Below are 19,886 nucleotides of genomic sequence, written 5' to 3' on the forward strand. Positions count from 1 at the left end.
AGAAAAACACAAATTATCCAATAAAAAGAAGGTGACCAAGAAACAAATGAAAAGATGCTCAACTTCACTATTAATCAAGAGCTTCTAAATTATTACAAATGAAGTAACATTCTTTCATTTCTCCTAAGAAGTAAAACATGGACAACTTCTTATGTTGGTGAACATATGAGGACAGGGCCACTCATGTGCTGCAGGGGTAATGGCACAGCCTTTTTATTTTATTTTGTTGTGCTGGGGATCGTGTTCAGCACCTCACACTAACCGGGGAACATCCCCAGCCCCTGGCACGGTCTTGATGTGGGAAGCTTCTTTCCACTTTGTGTGCATGCCTTTTGACTCATCAGTTCTGTTTCCAGGAGATTATCACAGGACATCAATTGCACATCTATATCCAGTAATATGCATACAAAGTGTTCACTGTAACTTTATCTGTTAGGAAGAAAAAAATCTCTCTGCCCCCCCAGAACTTCAACTATTTGCATTGTGTTAGGCATATACCAAACATTAGTTACACACACACACACACACACACACCAGTTTTTCAGCAGAAGCATGGTTCCATCAATTCCACACTTCCATACTGCAGAATGCCCTCCAGAGGTAAATAAAAATCATGAGGGTGAATTATACATACTGATAGATGGGACATATCCACCCCATTTTATGAAAAAGAAAAACATACACATGTGTGTGTATGCATACACACACACACACACACACACACACACACACACGTCTGAAAATGCCTAGCAAAAGTTTTTGAAGGATCTATTATCCATAGTTACTTTTGAGCAAGGGAATAGGCCTTTGAGGGGGCATTTACAGTTGAACATCTTTTCCTTAGATTTCCTCTTCACATAATTGTATGAATCCTTTGCATTATCAGTATTTATTTATTTATTTATTTATTTTTAAAGAGAGTGTGGGGGGGGAGAGAGGGGGAGAGAGAGAGAGAGAGAGAGAGAGAGAGAGAGAAGTTTAATATTTATTTTTTAGTTATTGGCAGACACAACATCTTTGTTTGTATGTGGTGCTGAGGATCGAACCCAGGCCGCACACATGCCAGGCGAGCGCGCTACCGTTTGAGCCACATCCCCAGCCCGCATTATCAGTATTTAATTCTTTTTTTAAGAGAGAGGTGTGTGTGTGTGTGTGTGTGTGTGTGTGTGAGAGAGAGAGAGAGAGAGAGAGAGAGAGAGAGAGAGAATTTTTGATATTTATTTTTCAGTTTTTGGCCGACACAACATCTTTCTTTGTATGTGGTGCTGAGAATCGAATTCGGGCCGCACGCATGCCAGACCAGCGCGCTACCGCTTGAGCCACATCCCCAGCCCCAGTATTTAATTCTTAATTGAATACAAATTATTTGAGACAAGTGAGCCAGGAAGCTGGCAAGCCTTGGGAGAATTAGACAGACACAAGATGGTAAGATTTGATAGGGGAGGCCTGAAATGTTAATATCTAAAACAGGGACTGGAGACAGAGTTCCTTGGAGACTTCCAATTTGCAGCTGAGTTTTTTCATTGGAAAATCCATTTTGGAGAACATCACTTAAATTATGTTAGATCCAAGTTTGTATAACATCAAAAAGTTTTATTTTGTGTTTAGAGTTTTCAAGGAAGAGATCAGTGGACAAATCCAAATGTTTCAGTTGAGGGGATGCTCAACCTTTTTCCTATTCAGATTGCCCCCAAATTTGCTCAAAAATACACAAACATTTGATAATACTCCTAGGCCTTAGGTATGTAATAAATTTTGTATGTTCTTTGTGCTGTTAAAAAATATACAAGATAGCGGTGTGGTGGGGCACGGCTGTAACCCCAGCAACTTGGAGGCTGAGGCACAGAAGGATTGTGAGTTCAAAGCCAGCCTCAGCAGATTAGCAAGGAACTTAGCAACTCAGTGAGACTCTGCTTCTAAATAAAATATTAAAAAAGGCTGGAGACTTGGCTCAGTGGTTAAGGGTCCCTTGGTTTGATCCCTGGTACAAAAAATAATAATAATAATAATAATACACAAGACAAATTTTACTGTCAGCTTGTTGCTAAAGATGCTTCTGCTACTACTCCACAACCTTACTCCATCTACCAGCTCCAGGGTGTTATGTGGCTCAGTGGGGCAACTTGGATTTGTTGCTGTCTACACTGTCTCACAAATTTCCTATGCTGGACATCCTCAGCATCTCTCCCCTAACATCCCATGCCTCGACTTTCTGCCTGTGCAAACTCAACTTCACCTGTAAGGAGTGGGTAAGAGCACACCATCTCTTTGAGACCCCTTCTATTAACTCCAGATAGCAAAGATGAGGTATCTTCTCTGTTTCCCAGAATTTCAACTATTTGTATTGTTACCATACATTAACTCTATGCACACAGAGACAAGGGCACCAACCCACCTGAGCACAATCTGCTGAAAAACAAAGTTTCCTGTCTCCATGGTCAAGGTAAGGTATCACCAGAATCCTACTACCAGAATCCTAAAAACTGGATTTTTAAAAATTCCAGGATACTAGAGAACTTCACCAGGACAACATCTCAGACCCTAAAATAACAATTAATTGTAGTCAATACTGCTTTCTGTTTTGGTATTTAACAAATACCAAATAGATATGAAGCCTCTTGAGGACAGGGGCCACTCTTTTCCTCTCTGGTGTCCCCAAATCATTTCTCCTTAAATACTTCCCCATACTGCCTAAGGGTAGTGAGATCTCTGTGATCACTTTGGGTAAAGTTTGGCCATGACAAAATGACTGGGAAAAACAAAACCGCTTGAAACTCAGTCTGTTTAGTATACTTTAAAATACTCAGAATGGTTGGGTTAGGGATGTACTCAGTGGTAGAATGCTTGCCTAATATGCATGAGGCTCTTGGTTGGATCCCCAGCATTGCAAAAAAAGTCCTAAAATACTCAGAATGGCATAAGCAAGAATCATCATAGCTAGCAACATCAAGCACGTATGCACAAAGATGAGTGGGACATGAGCGGTCTTCTGGTGGACGTGTACACCTCCATCTATGAAATGGTCTTGTAGAAAAGCCAGGCTGGCTGGGTGTGTTGTGTGGTGGTGCATGCCTCTAATCCTAGCAACCAGGGAGCCTGAGGCAGGAGGATTGCAAGTTTGCGGCCAGTTTGGGCAACTTAATGAGAACCTTATCAACTTAGTCTAACCCTGTCTCAAAATAAAAAGGGGTAGGGATATAGCTCAGTGGTAACGTGCTCATCCTATTTCTTTATTCAATTTAGTACTGGTTCAATCCCCAGTACCAAAAGAAAAATCAAGTCAGACTGGTCAGACAAGCTTGGACCCAACCATGAATTTATAGGAAACACAGGGGGCAGAGGAGCATGTTAAACAACCTCACAGGTATGCAATGAACAAAATGTGGAAAACCAGACCGGACAAATGATGCAGTTCCTTTAATAACAAGTGCAAGTGGAGAAAAAAGGAAGGGGAAACTGTGGACTGAAAATGATTTAAGAGATATATCCCCCAATGCAGTGGGTAGACTGATTGCGTTTATGAAAAAATATGAAATGATCTAGGAAATATGAATTTGGTGAAATTAAGAATTCCTATCATTTCTTTTTATATATGGCAGTGTTATTATAAAAAGAAATAGGAGGCTGGGATTGTGGCTCAGTGGTAGAGCGCTCGCCTAGCACGGGCGGGACCTGGGTTCGATCCTCAGCACCACATAAAAATAAAGGCATTGTGTTGTATCCATCTACACCTAAAAATAAATATTAAAAAAAATAAAAAGAAATAGGCCTTATCTTTTAGAGACACACACTGAAGTAACTACACATAGATTGATATGGTGTCTGAAAACTAGTTGGGGAGGGAATAGAGGGATAAGATTCACCCTGAGTCAGCTGGTAACTGTTGAAGCTGGGTGATGAACTTTCTACTGCATTTTGCTTTTGTAGAAATTTGAATTTTCCATAATAAAATGTTTAAACCATTCTAAACTGAATAAAGAAATGGGTTCTTTAAAAAGTCTCTGATCAAAGACAGGCTTAGAAACTCACGGAAGGCTGATAAAATGGTTAATGTAATCCCAAACAATTGGGATTGCAAAGTGACCTTTATACCATAGTTGGCTTCAATATGTGGGGAATTAGAGTTAGAAAAGCAGGTCAAGTGGAAAGAAAAGTCTCTGGGTTGGAAAAAGACATTTAGGGACTTCACTCAGGCCTGGGCAGCCGGGTAGACTCCGCCTGTGCATTTGCCAGGGGCGGCACCAGGTGCCCCTTTCTCGTCTTAGATGGAGCCGAACAGACCTTGAAAAGTCACATGTCACAGAAGGCTGTTCTCTGTCACACAGAGGGGGTCCAGAACTGAGGCCTTTTCTATACCTAGTAACTTGGTCATAGAGACAATTAGAGGTCACTGCTGTTCTGTTAATAAAAAGAGCAGAAGAAAACATCATGGGGTGAGCCACCCAGGACAGCCAGAGCTTCCAACACTCAAAACACAGACTGTGAGAACAGGAGGCTATCTGCTTCAAGGAAGATATGAAAAGGGCTAAACACCAGGCGACCTGAATTCTAGTCCCCCCCACCCACCACCTCAGGTGGAGACCTGCCTGGCTAGAGTAAGTATCAGCGGTTCTCAACCTTGGTTATATTAGGAGCATCTGACAGCTTTTTACAGATTTCCAAATCCAGACTGAAACTCAGTCTAATTACATTAGAATCTCAGGGAGCAGAGAATCAGACATCAGTGGTTCTTTGAGAAGGAAATAAAACGATCTGGCATTAGGTGGATTTGAGTAAATCTGCAGACAATAGATACATATTGTGATCAGAGATAAGGTACTTTCTTTCTGTACCTATTTTTATATATTATTAAATTGTGTCCTGGTTAGTTTGTCAAAATAAACAAAAATGCAACTTTTAATGTTAAGGCCGTGTTGTCTCAAACATTTGTTTGAAGAATTATATTTGTGTGACTTTGTTTCTTTCATGAAGTTAAGTTTATTCACCCCAAATTTGCAAAGTGCACACCCACACTGTAGCCATTACCAATGTGGCCTTAGACTTGATTCTGTACAGACCATTCTGTAGCTCTCCCACTCCATCCCATCACCCATCACCATCACCCAAAAGCCTGACTCCCATGTGTGGTTACAAACCATCAAGACATGTTTTTGCTTTCTGCCTAAGGCCTGTTGTAAAAACGTTGTGACGTTAACAGATCCATTTTTATAAGTAATATGAATGTGAGTTTTTCTCCATTATCCAGCAAAGCTATTTTACTTCACAAGTAAGTCATATCAGGACTCTGAATTACTAAGCAGAAAATGAAAACTCATGTTAATTCACTTATGATCCAATTAAATTTTTTTCTAGGGATGTCTGAGGAAACATCAGGTACTCTCTAGTGTCTGTCTTTGAAATAGTTACCAAGAAATGATCTATGGAAGAAATTTTTATATTCAAAAGAGGAACACCTTTTGGCCCATTTTTACAATTTACTTGGTAAATCCATACTGGATAAAATCACATGCGTGAAAATATGCATGTGAGATAATGTAACAAGTTGTTTCTACAAGTGTTAAGTGTTAAGCTACAAATATGGTGTATATATTCACGAGCCAAACTTAGTAGTGAATCTGAAAATTATAACATTTAAAAGACCAGGTATCCATAGATCTGGTGGTCAACACACATAAGAAATTTAGAAAATACCAAGAAGGGGCTGATGAGCACCAGCAAGACCTCACAGGCCTACTGAGGTATTCACCCCAGTCTAGACTCAGAAATTTGTCTTTTTAGCCAGGTGCAGTGGCACACGCCTTAATCCCAGAGGCTTGGAAGGCTGAGACAGGAGGATCATGAGTTCAAAGCCAGCCTCAGCAACAGTGAGGCGCTAAGCAACTCAGTGAGACCCTGTCTCTAAATAAAATACAAAATAGGGCTGGGGATGTGGCTCAGTGATTGAGTACGCCTGAGTTCAATCCTGGTACCCCCACTTCCCTGCCAAAAAAAGAAAGAAAGAAATTTGTCTTTTTAGTTTCCCAGAGATGATGAGGTCCAGACAGGATGACTAATGATAACCAAATTCACGAGGCCTGCTAGATAAACCTAAAGGCCAACTTATTTTATTTAAAATGAGATTTATAACAATTTTAGAGGCCAGCTACTCCTCTAGCCCTTGCATTCTCGGATGCACAGGGAAAGCTAAATTATCATCAGTAAGTCCCTTAGTATCAGAATGAGGCACATTAACTAAGTGAGTCAAATGTGTAAGACTTAGAATAAGATGTCTGGAAGCCTCCATCTCTGAAGATGAGATATATCTGAGACCTGGACCAGAAAGATGGGGCCCTCTATCTTTGACTGTTCTGGAAAGAACCCACTCTCTCCCATGGCTGAACAACTCCCTGTGATTGAAATCCTCTCCTTTTGCTGCCCAAGAGCTTTGGCTAAGGGCCTTGGTGAAGCAGGGAGTTCAGGACTTCCTGGAGAACCACCCCATCCCAGAGAGGGAGTAACTGCCACCATGCATCTGGCAACGTGGGGCAGAGGTATACATTCCAGGAACTGTGGTGAGTGGAGAGGGTTGGCCTCTGCTCCAAAGCCCACCATCAGGTGAAAAGTCCATGATGCCTTCATTCAGAGGGGAGGGGATCCCACAGCTAAATGAGTGCCATCAGACAAAGCTCCTGGCAAATCCTGAACTGGCTCCTTCAGGGAAAGTCTTCTGGAACCAAACCTCTCTAAGGGCCCCTTGTCTGTGTCTAGGAGGTAGCTCTAGTTACCCCATGGAAACAGTGTTCACAGGCTCATCAGTCTCCCTCAGTGTCTGCTGGAACCTTCTCTTCACTGCTGTCAGGAAAGGCCTGCTCTTCCACTAGGTCTTCTCTCTTCCACCTCTGCTATTTAGGTCCTAGTCCAAGGCTACTTCTTTCATGATGAGGCCTCCCCAGGGGCCCAGGTTTCAGAGCTTGCTTCTTCCTCTGTCTGCCATTGCTCTATGTGTCATTTATCACATAGCATTACTAATAATGAAAATGACAGAGGGTGGGCTCTCTATTTTAGACTAATGGCTAAAACTTACTGAGCACTTTCTAGGTTCTAGGTGTATGCTAAGTGCTTTACATGTATTATTTCAGGAAATCCTCAAATCTATCCCATGTTCTCATTGTACAGATGAGGAGACTGAGACTCTAAGAGATGAGAAGCCTGCCTAAGGTTATGAAATTTATGAGAGACAGGGTTTGAGGGCAAGACCTTTGAGCCTGTGTTCTCAAAGGCCTTTGAGCCAGTATTGGCCCAAGTTTTACTGCATCTGAGTACACACCTGCCTTTTAAAATATCTCAGGGGTTGGAAACCATGCCTACTTGACTACAAGCACCCACAGCCTGTTTTTGTATGTCTAGATGGCTAGGGAACTCTTTGACATACTTACTGGTTGTTAAAAAGAGGAAAATGGAAGGGAGAAGAGGTACAGGAGGAGATCATTTGTGAGCAAAAAAAAAAAAAAAAAAAAAAAAAATCTACCTGGCCCTCAATAAAAAAATATCTGTACTAAATCATTAGTACTTTTTAAACAGAGTCCCTTTAAAAGGTATACTCACACATTGATGGTGGGACTGCAAATTGGTACAACCACTCTGGAAAGTATAGAGATTGCTCAGAAAACTTGGAATGGAACCACCATTTGACTCAGTTTATACCCAAAAGACTTAAAATCAGCATACTACAGTGACACAGCACATCAATGTTTATAGCAGTTCAAGTCACAACAGCTAGACTATGGAACTAACCTAGGTGCCCTTCAACAGAAGAATGAATAAAGCAAATGTGATATATATACACAATGGACTATTAATCAGCCATAATGAATCATGAAATTATGACATTTGCCAATAAATGGATGGAACTGGAGACTATCATGCCAAGTGAAATAAGCCAATCCCCAAAAAACAAAGACCAAATGTTCTCTCTGATATATGGATGCTAACACACAATAAGAGGGAGGGGAGGGAAGGTAGAAGTTCATTGGATTAGACAAAGGGGAATGAAGGGAAGGAAAAGGGAATGGAAATAGGAAAGATAGTAGAATGAATCAGAAACAACTTTCCTATGTTCATATATAATACACAACCAGTGTAACTCTACATCGTGTACAACCACAAAAATGGGAAGTTATACTCCATGTATATGTCAAAATATATTCTACTGTTTATATATATATATATATATATATATATATATATATATATATATATATATACAGAACAAATAAAAAAAGAAAACAATTAAAAACAATTAAAAGCCCCAATGTCCCTGATTTTCTGATAAGTTATTTTCTGCAACTGAATTTCCTCATGCTGAGAGTGGAAACTGAGCAACTGGCCCCAATGTCTGGGCAGGTGCCAGCAAGGGTTGAAAAACTGAAATTATGCCATCCCTCTGGCTAGCATTGCCTGGATAAATCTATACATACATATTTCCTGACTTTTAATCCTATAAATTGTAACATTCCCACAGGATGGTGAAGGCAGATTAACTGCCTTCCCAGTTTGAACCAAACTGTGATGAAATTCATTTTCTCCTTCTTATGTAATTTTTTATTCTGATGTGGACAAATCAGTTCATGGGAAGGAACCCTAGTAGGGCCTCTGGCCAGGGATGCCAGGAACACTTTGAGAACAAATTCCTACCTTACTGATTTTAATTCTTCTATAGGACCTAATACAACATTCCCTCATTTGTTTTCAAAATGAAAGAAGAGCAGTATAGATAAGACAAACTTTCCAAAGTTCTACCAGACCCACAGGTAGAGCTTCTACCTTTCCACTGCTCTGGGATTAATGGAGTACTGCTACAACATCAGACCTCCATAGACAAATACAGGGTGTGATTCCTCCAAGAGCTGGATGAATTTGCAAAATTCCACCACCTGAACTCTCAAGAGCAACTTGAAGCATCCTGAAAGTCCTGGTTGACATTCGATGCATTCACTGTGGCCAAAAAATTGGTCATATTAAGTGCATATCTTTACTACTAAGTTTTAAAGGTCTATTTGAGGTATCTTCTCTGCCAATCATCCATGGAGATGTTTTTCCCAGGACATAGATAGTCCTCCCCATAATCTCCCATAATTTTAATCTGGGCCACAGTGATGGGACAGTCAAAGTTGGGCAGATCAATCTCTGAAGAATTTGGAATTGGGAATAAGGAACAGGCATCCACTGTGGGAGGATCCCTTGAGTAGATGTAAACATGGAGGCTGAGGTTGGCCAAAGACAGAAGAAACCAGCTGCAGAGGATAAACAAAAAGTCCTGAGAGAAGTAGAGAAAGAGGGCAGGCACTGGAGAGATCACTGACCCTGTGTGCCATGAGGTTACTCCAGCATAAGTTAGCTGTGTGGGAGTCAGTTACTTGCAGCCTAAAATGTCCTAACAATGACAGTGACATTGCTTTCCTCCTTGAGTATCACTCACGGTTTCTCTGAGATCACTTCAGTTTAACTACAGGAACTAAGTCATGGGCATCAAGACAGGAACATTTGACTTGAGTATAAAATACTGTTGCTGAAGGATTTTCAGGGGACTCTTTCTCTGGCCTCTGCTATGTGACAATTCTAACTCTGATAAGGTGGGAGACACAGGCACCCAAATCAGTGTGTAGCGTTGTTTTGATCCTAAGTTGTACGAACCAACAGCACAAAGATATTTTTGAGACAGCAAGAGAAATTTGGTTCTGGTCTAGATATCCACACACATTAAGGAATTATTCTCAATTTTGTTAGGAGAGATAATGGCATTGTGGTTATATTTATATCAGAAGTCTGATTTTTGTAGAGATACATACTGAAATGTTCACAACACCTGGGATTATCTTTAAAATGCTCTACAAAATAAAGCAACAAAACTAAATTCCTAAGAGCAAACAAAAAAGGTAGTGGAGATGAATAAATATTAATCACTGATAAAGCTGAGTGATAAATACATGAGGATTTATTATATTATTCTCTCTACTTTTTGTGTTTGAGATATTCCATAAAAAGAGATATGTAGATATGGCTTTGGATGGATGGATGGATGGATAGATAGATAGATGATAGATAGATAGATAGATAGATTAAAAAAAATAGGCAGGAAAATTAAATGGAGGTTTTGGCATGCAAGTGGTCTGATGGTAAGGTTCCTCCCCTCATGACAACTGCCACTGAAGGAACTGTCCAAGTATGCCTCTGGTTGTGTCATCCTCCTGCTAGCCACCCTCCAGGGTTTCTGAGGAGCTGCCAGTCAGTCACACTTCATCTAGGATGAAAATGTGAATGGTCTAGTCTCTCTTCACTTAATTAGACTTCCTATAACACTTACTTGCCAACTAATTCAATCTTACCATACTGAGCAACCATGTGTGGCCTGTGTCACTGCTTGGCTGTGACCTTAGGCATAGACTGGTGCTTCCCCAGCCTGTCTGCAGGACTTTGGATTCCTCTTGTGTGGCCCTGTCTTAAGCTCTGCTAACTGTATGTGATCACTAAGTCCCTGGAGGAACAAGAGTGCCTTGATAACCGCAATTCTGTGTGCACACAGCTAGCAGGTGAGGGCCCTGGCTGGAACCCAGGGCCTCTCAGGCCACAGGCATTCTTTTACCTAGGATTTGATCCAAGTTCAGATTTTTTTTTTCTTCTTCCCTTCATCCTCTTTTCTTTCTCACCAGGGATTGAACCCAGGGGCACTTAACCACTGAGCCACATCCTAGCCCTTTTTTATTTTTTATTTTGAGACAGGGCCTCACTAAATTGCTGTGACTTGCTTTTAACTTTCAATCCTCCTGCCTCAGCCTCATGAGCCGCTGGGATTAACAGGCATGCACCACTGTGCTCGGCTCAGATTTATTTTTAAAAATCCCTGCTAGCCTAGCATAAGCCTCAGGTGTTAGTGTTTAGTGAAGAAAGAGGGAAGGAACCAAGTTAGATATTGGATATAAAAGCAGCTTGGTTATGGCAAATAGCATAGTAATTCAGACCAGTAGGTCAGCCGAAGATGGAAATCAAGTAGCCTTCAAAAGGCTTTCATCTGACTGCAAATCTTCATGCGTGACTCCATTACAATGAAACCGGACAGCATGGCCATGGGGCTGGACCTGCTTCCCTGGCTCAGGTATACCAGCAATCCATCTGCTCTTCTACTTCTCTCTCCTCAAAGCAAAGTGTCTAACCCACAGTTCTCTCAACTCACTGCAAGGAGCCCCTCCACCTGCTCCCAGGACCTGACTCCATCCAGTAGCCCTTTTAAACAACTCTCTTCTGGTCTCTTCCCATCAGCATTAAGTATGTTCAAATCTAGCATCCTCTAAACAAACAAACAAACAAACAAACAAACCTCTCTTGAGCTCATGCTTATGTCTCCAGAGACTTCTTTTGTTCCTGCCCTTCACAGACAGCCATCTTGGCAGAACTGTCTAGCTGAACCACCTTCTCCTTCTGTCTCTCTTCTCAACTCACTGCTGTCTGGCTTTTGCCACCTGAGACTGCTCTCCATGCTCTACCCTCTGTATACTCTACAGTTCCTCCCCTCCTTGTGGGCCCCTGTTTCCATTTTGAATATCTCACTGCCCTTGGTTTTTAAGAGAAAGCCCCTACTCTTTCCCATTCTAGCTCTCAGTTTTCTCCCTCTCAGGCTTCATTCTCTTTCTCTACCCATCCTTAAAGTCTGGGGCTCTGTCCTGGGTTCTCTTGTCACTTCACAGACCCTGGGGGTAGCCCTAGACTTTTCTATGATTTGATTTCCATCTAGATCTGATGCTTCCCAGTTCTCTGCCTCTGTACTGAACTCCAGACCTCGATGTCCATATGATGACCTGCTAGACAACTCCATTTAGAGTTTCCTCAAACATAACTTTTACAAGATAGAACTCATCATCAACCAGGTCCCCAAACAAACAAAACTGCCCAATACATTAAAACCTTACTACTCTTTATGTTTCCTAAACTACTACCAGGAGGTATCCATTTGCTCAGACTGAAAATCTGGGCATTTCCCTTGACTATCCTTCTCCCTCATATGCCACATGTCACCAAGTCCTTCCAACACTATGTTTCAAGTTCTATCTCAAGTACATCCCTTCTCTCTATCCCCATTTCCAACATAGGGTCCAGGGTTTCATTATCTCTTCCCTGGATCAGCCTCCTGGCCAAGTCTTGCTTCCTTTTACCATTCTCCACACTAAAGTCAGATAATCTCTCTCACATACATACGCAATTCTGCCCCTTTCCTAACTAAAACCCATCAGTGGCCCTCTAAGTCTCTCAGCTTCAAGTTCAAACTCCACAGCATGGTGTGCATAGGACTTGCATGATCAGTCTCTGCCCCTTGTTTTCTAGTCCAGCCACAGGGAACTTCTGTCTGTTCCTCTATGTGTCTGCTTATCCTGGCCTAGGAGCCTCTTCCCCCTTTGCTGACCTCTCTTACCTAACTCTGATCCATCCTTAAGTTCTCAGTGGGAACACCTCTTCCTCCCAGAAGCCTTCCTCAGCCCTTCCTGCTTGAGTTAGATGTACCTATGCTGTGCATTCACATCACCCCCTACTTACCAGAACCTACTTATTTCCCTGGGTATCCAAAAGAGTCCAAAAGAGCAAGGCTGGCATTGCCCTGGCCATTTTTCTTTCTCTAGCATCTGGCCCAGGGCTTGCAGTTAGTAAGCACTTAGTAAACATTACCCAAATGAATGAACAAAGTTTGTTGACTTCTGCACTGGGAACTCTCAGCTGTCTGCTCTGCTTTAATGTAGGGCCCTATAAGGTTGATTATGGAGCAGGTGGTGGGGTGAGACACTGGAAGGCAGGAGATGCATTCTGCCCCACACTGAGAGGCAAAAATGATCCTAAGAGGACATTACACAAGATCTTGAATGGGAACAAATTCAGAGTTGAGAGAGGAAGTACAGGCTTTCTCCTCTATCCTGCATGGAGTGAAAAAGCATCTCTGCCTACGTGTGGAGAACCATACAAGGCTTTTGAAAATGTACTGCTCTGGTTTGGCCCAACTAAGCTGACCCACTTCTCATGCACTTCTTTCTGCTCTTTTGTTGTCATTGTAGAATGTTCTCAGTACTTATGTATCTCATGAGAGCCTTCTGGCAAGTTCACGCTCTTGGTCTGCTCAGAGCTAAGGCCAGAACAGCTTGGATTTGGAATTTACTTTCAGAGCTCTTAGAAGGCGTTAAGCTCTGGTTATTTCTGAGTAACCCCAAAGGGCCCTCCATACTTGGGTGGGTTCCAACCCCTCCCCATCCCTCCCCTTACAATCAGGCAGTGGTGGGCTTGATAGAGGAAGGAAATCTGGGCAAATTGTTTACTCAGGGTGAGGACTTCACCCCCACCCCACCTGATCCAGCCCTCCCTTTAGGCAAGGTCATTATCAGCAAAAGGCAAGCTGCATTTCTCTCATGGGAATGCTAAAGAGAGAGTTAATAAAAATCTATCTTATTAACAGCCTGACCTACCAGCATTGATCACATTAGAAATGACGCGGCACACACAGTCCCCATTATGTGCACGGGGCAAGGCTCAGCCGAGCTCAAAAAGCCACTTAAACCCATGCAGGAGTGACTCCTTCAAGGGCCTGAAACATCCCCCAAACTAATAACCCCGACAAAGCACCGCCAGGGAAAATTCCTTGCGGATTTGAGATTTTCACTCTTTTAATCTCCTAACTCAATAAAGCAAACACTCCCTGCAACAAATTAAATACTTTTATTAAAGGGTTCCCTCCCCCACTCTCTTTGATGTGGATATTGTAGGACCCTGATAGTCTTCGTGGGGGGATGTCTCCCACTCTCCATCATTGTCCTCTGTTACTCCAAGGAGGCCCAGAATTGACTAGAATTTTCTAATTCTTGGATTCTGCAAACTTCTGAGAACTCTGGTTTCCCAGAGGTGGGTCCCAGAGTCTGCTAGCTCAGGGAAATGCTTCCCATTCTTTTGATAGTGTGATAGGCTCCAAATAGGTCTGACTCAAGCCCCTCTTCTCTCACAGTTTTTCGGGAGGAGGACCCAGACAAATGGTCCAGACCACAGTGGGCCTTTTAGCCAATGGTCAAACCCTTCTGACTTCACTGGGGGTTTGCTGGTCATACATTGAAATGATTACAGGAGGATGGGGCAGAAGTAGAGAATGATTACAGGAGGATGGGGCAGAAGTAGAGAAAGGGAGTCAGGTTGGGAGGCCCTCAGATGTTCTCCTCCACTGCCTCCAAGTTGGCCCTCAGCCAGTCCCCTCTGGGATCTGCCTGGAATTATTTTCAGCCATTTGTACTTCTGGTCACCACTCTCTTTTCAGCATGGGTTTGAGCCAGCTATATTGAGGCCCTTCCAGGGTCTCCTCAGATGCTGTCCTCAGAAAGCTTGCCTTGCAGAAAAACCCACCACCTTGCAGATGGTACCTGCCAGAACACTTTATAGTTTAAGAGGAGCCTCTTAGAACATTTTCTTCTACAGTTTATATAAGTTTCAATGCTTGGTCTGTGGTGCTGGGGGCACTATGCATCCAAACAGGAAGAATAGAAACAGGCAACAATAGGGTCTCTGAGGGCCCTGAAGCCTTCTCAGCAAGGGCTCATGGGTATGTGATAGTCCCACATAGTGGGTGTGATCCTTTCGGGCAATTATTCCGGGGGTGGGGGATGTTCTGAGTGCAGAGCTTGCCCAGGGTGGGGAGAATGCACCCTCTATTTTCTAGACCTCTGAAAGACACTTTTCTCACTCTGTACACACTTTGAGCAGAAGAGACACATGCACAGGGCTTCAGGCTTTGGCCCCAGGTCCTCAAAGCCACAATAATCTAGGTTGAGCACTGGTCATTTGAAATATCCTGCCCCCTCTTGTCAACTCTGGATAGATGGAGTTCTAGAGTTGCTGGGCTCAGCAGCTGTTCCCATTTATCTCTAACTCTAATATTAAATTGCCTTTAGACCTGCCTTTAGTCCTCATCTGAAGTCAAAATAGAATCCCTAGAAGTTGGAGAGGGGCAGGAAAGTGGCTGAGAAAATAAGGAAAACCCAACAAAGTGTCTAAGCCCTCAAGCCAGGGTGTCAGACAGGCCTGAGCTAGAATCCAGACTCAGTCACCTGTGTGCTCTGACCCTTGGCAAGCTGCTTGTCCTCCTTCACCACCCCCCCCCCATCCTATCAATAAAACAGGAAATAGTTTCCATTTCATCCAGGTCACTGTGTAGCTTGAATGAGATGAGACTGTGAATCATTCAGCAGGTAAGAGTTCAATGAATAGGCTCCTGGTACTGCACACAGGGCTGGGCCCAGCTGTGGAGCAGGGATTCATTCCTCCCGAGGCCTGTGGGGACTTGCTAGTCCAGTGTGGCCTTTTTCCAATTGCCCCTGCAGAAGAAGTTGAGCAGGGAATCCCAAGGATGTTGAAATCTGCTGCTTCTCACTGCACAGCAACTGCCTAGGCCACTGAGGAAGGTGGGTGAGGGAGGAGCCCAGGCTACAGTTGGAGAGAGCTGTCAGGCCCTGGGTATCACGGTGGCCGCCATACAAAGCCAGTCCTGGGCACAGCTGGGAGCTAGTTCATGCATTCTCAACAGGGCACTATTGCCTTCCAGGAGGGAAAAACCGGTTTTTTGAAAAAAAAAAAAAAATGGTAGCTGACACTAACCATTAGTGATTTGCAGTACTCCAGAGCTCAAATATGACCAACATTATTCCTTAATATTTAATGTCTCTCATTAGAATAAACTAAAGTTTAATTCATAAAGTTAATTAAAATTATTTTCCCTCCTGGAGGAGGAGGGGCATATTCAGACACACACACACACACACACACACACACACACACACACAACACACGATTGAAAAACATCAAGACAGACTATCTTTCAGACCCTCTTCACATTCCTCCCATTGTCCCTCCTGCTGCTCTTATCATTTCCTTCCTTTTTCTTGGGCTTTTTGGAGTATGTGACACTGTTGACCAGGCCAGTTCAATTCAGGGGCCACTCAGTGGCAGGCACCGGAGACATGGGCAGCACTAACCACTCCTTACTCTGACTCTCCCTTGGCTCCTGTGACTCCACCAAGCACTTCCCCTCCAGCCTTCCAGGTCTCTTATTCTCTCTCCTTCCCCTGTATCTAAAGCTCTTTTTGCAACCCCTCTTTCCTCATGGCTCCACCTCTGTAGCTCATTCTACTTGTTCAGCCCAAAATGCTATACCACATCTTTTTTTTATTTTCCCCAGCAGCCCACTAGACCTTTCCATCTGGATTTTCCCTGCCACTCACAGCGATTCCATCATCCCAATAAATGAACTCTTCACAGTACCTGTGAGGTTTTGGGTACCTTGGTGCCCCTACTCCAGTATGGGTCCCATTCCCACAAGAATCTCTAGAGGCTCTGGCCTATAGAAACAGTTTATTGCTGGGGGAAAGAAAGGTCAGAATTTTTGCAGCCAGTACCCACCACATCCCCAGCTCCTACTTTTACAAAATGAATTTTACAATCATTCTGTGCATATCACACATTCTCCTTCCTCCAGGAAGCCCCCGCCCCACCCCCACCACAGCTTCTTGGTAGTTTCCCTTCTGCAGCATATACTTTCAGCCATTTGATATTACCATTAAAGAATATATGTTCTTTTATTATTCTTTCAAGGTCTCATGGGTGACTGTCCTATCTTCCCGCTTTTTATTTCTTTAAGGATAAAAACAAGTTTCTGTTTGCTCTTTAATATCCAATACAATTGTGGGCCCAAAGGATGAAAGGCAAGAGAGTATGTGTGGTCCAGAAAGTTCCCTGGCAGACTCAAGATGCAAGGTGTCACTCCCACTGGGAGGGTCAGCCCAACTGGGTCCCTGGGGAATACTGCAGTGGGAAGCCACCCTCTATTTCCCTCCTGGGGCTCCACCTCACCTGGCTGACTCCTTCCACTCCATCTGGTCCCCGTCATGTTGCAGAGTGTCCATCTCTGTGAAGAGAGTGGGGTTGGGAGCCTCATCTTCCTCCCCCAGGATGTCCTGGAGCTGCTCAGCAGCTGGAGACCCTGAAAAGGAAGCATGGGAGGGTGTGCTGAGTACCCTGTGGAAGGCAGGAGGGCTACAAGACGAACAGAAATGGGGCAAGAGGGCTGGGTCAAGGCTCAGCGGTAGACACTTGCCTAACATGTGTGAGGCACTGGGTTCAATCCTCAGCACCACATAAAAACTAACAAATAAAATAAAGATATTATATTCATCTACAACTAAAAAAATGATAAAAAAAAAAGAAATGGGGCAGGAGTCAAAGGAAAAGGAAAAGTATGTCCTGATTTAGTAAAACTAAGTCTAGCTTCTGGATGAAGCTGAATTCACATTACTTTGGTTGGATGTGGGTGAGATAAGGATTTGGTCTGTATTTAGACTGAAGAGTCTGATGGTTGAACAGTGGAGAAGGATGGAAAATAGCCAAAGTCAGGACAGCAGCAAGAACCAAGAACAGAATAGAAAAGTGAAATATGCTGTAACCCAACTTGATCCTAACAAACCTAGGAGGGTCCTTTTTTTTCCCAAACTGACTGGTTTGACTAACTCTTTCAGGAGCTGACTACCTCCTGGAAGCTGATCATTAAGAGGTAGTTAGCTATGCAAAAGAACATGTTTGCACCAGTGTGCCACGTGGGCCACTTTCTTCATTGGCAAGGTGGGCGGGTTTCTTGAGTGCCCAGCCTGATCCCCAATGGATCACTAGAAATTGCCATCTGAGTGTCTCCTCAAATCTCAGTGACCCTATACTGAACATGCACCCTTCCCAAACATTCCTTCCTTCCTTCCTTCCTTCCTTCCTTCCTTCCTCCTTCCTTCCTTCCTTCCTTTCTTCCTTCCTTCCTATATTTAGGAAGCCTATTATGTGCTAGGCATTGTTCTAGATATTGGACTATATTGCTGTGAAAAGACCCAACTGTCCTTGCTCTCTTATGCTTCTGTTCTAGTGGCAGAAACAGATAATAAATAAGTAAACAAACCCATAAATGACCTTTTCAGATAATAATATGTGTTCTGAAAAACAAAACATGACCAGGGAAGCTACAGGAGATAGAAAGATCATGAAAGGCATTTGAATTGTGATTTAAAAGATGAAAGTGAGCCACTTCCACACATCTGGAAGAAGAGCATTCTGGATGTTCCAGACAACCTGAGATATAGGAATGTGCCAGTCTGTGTGGTTGGAACACGGTGAGCAAGTGGGAGAGAAGAATAGCATGATGTGGAAGTGGTGAGCAATGCCTTGGCTAAAGGCATCTCTGTCCCCTCCAATGCACAGGCTAGATACCCTAGGGTTCTCATCATCTCACCTGTCTTTCCCTTATCTCTACTTCCACATTAGAATTTTCAAGATACATCCACTCCTCCTCAGCCCCCTTGACCTGTCCTGATCCAATCTCCCATCAACTGTCTCCCAACCTCATCACCCTCTCCTTCCTTCCAGTCTTTCATACCCTCAGTCTAGCATTTCATTCTGCCCTCACTCATTTCTCAGCAGGCCCCCCATGGTCAGTAATTTCAATTATTCTCTCATCATATCTTTCACTTGATTCCCTCTTGACTTGCTGATAAAACCAGCCAGTCAAGGCCCAAACAAGAATTCATTGACCTGTTCTTCTCTACAAAGGTGTCTGAGGTTTCCAGGGGGAGGCAAAGTGCACAATGGACTTCTAATCTATGGAGACCTGGGCACGAATCTCAGAGTTGTCACTTATTTATGGGTAAATTCAGTCTAAGTGAACAGGGTTGTGGGGAGGAGGAAATCATTTAAGGAGAATAAAATACCTGACACAGGGCTTAAGATGAAAAAGATGAAAGTGAGCCACTTTCACAGGTGCTTACCTCCCCTCACTGCCAACTCCAAACCTCAGGTACATGAGCCCTGCTGTAGAAACCACTCAACAGTGCAAATGGAGAGGTCTACCCTTAGCAGGTCTCAAGTGCAGCCACCTCCCACTCATCCCCATCAGTTCCCCTCCCTGTACCCTTCTTACCCTCGATGCCATTCCTAACCTTTGCTCCTCTCTTTAAGCTTCTTGATTCACCTTCTACCCCACTTCACCAAGAAAATAAAGGCTATCAGGCATGAAATCCATCAAGAGTCTTCTCTTTAGTTCTTCTGTGTCCTCACTCCTACTGCCATCCATCTTTGAACAAAAGGAATCCTTCCTCTTGACTAATCTGACTCTCTCTGCCTTCCATCATCTCCTGCTCCTATTACTACAGTAGCCACCCTCTGTCCCACTGCCTCTGGTTGCAAGGTGTCACCATGGCCCAAGTAGCAACAGAGTTTGTTTTTAACACATTTCAAACATGTTCATGTAGTGGATTCCTGGGAGTCACAGTGCTCTTTGGGTAGTACCTTAGAATATCATGCATGAGTTCAAAATAATTTTACTAGCAGAAAATACTATTTATCTGTATGTAGATCAAAGTACCTCATTTATTTATGTTGATTTTATTTCTAAAAGTTTCTATTATTGTTTTTAATTTATTTCCTTTTCATTGGCTTATTGATTGCTGACACTTGCTGGCAGTCACAAGATTAAGGAAATTTTATAGAAGAAAACCAACAATTGAGAAAACTCTATTTTTTCTTCAAATTGGGAGAAGACTATAACTGTTTGCTTCTAGGGACCACACACCAATTCTCCATGGGATCAGAGTTTAGTAATTACTCTTTTTTTGGCAATGCTGGGGTTGGAATCCAGAGCCTCACACTAACACTCTATCACTGAGCCACATCCCCAGCCCTCAATAATTACTCTTAAAATGTAGATTTGATTATGTTACCATCCAGGGGAAAAACTTTCACCAGCTCTCCACTGCCTAAAGCCTAAGTTTCGTGATAAGACTCAAAACATTTCTTGTGATCTGGCC

The 19,886-nt window shown here is 43.1% G+C and overlaps 1 protein-coding gene across 1 annotated transcript in view; it reads right to left on the reverse strand.

Moving 5' to 3' along the window:
* Slc4a5 (solute carrier family 4 member 5) overlaps positions 1 to 19,886 on the reverse strand; it is a 106,230-nt gene that overhangs the window by 50,816 nt on the left and 35,528 nt on the right. The window contains exon 4 of the mRNA XM_076833608.1: positions 16,900 to 17,029. Within this exon, the coding sequence (XP_076689723.1) occupies positions 16,900 to 17,029 (130 nt within the window). The remainder of the gene's footprint in view (positions 1 to 16,899; positions 17,030 to 19,886) is intronic.

This window comes from Callospermophilus lateralis, chromosome 14, assembly GCF_048772815.1.
Source record: "Callospermophilus lateralis isolate mCalLat2 chromosome 14, mCalLat2.hap1, whole genome shotgun sequence".
NCBI classification, from domain to species: Eukaryota; Metazoa; Chordata; class Mammalia; order Rodentia; family Sciuridae; genus Callospermophilus; species Callospermophilus lateralis.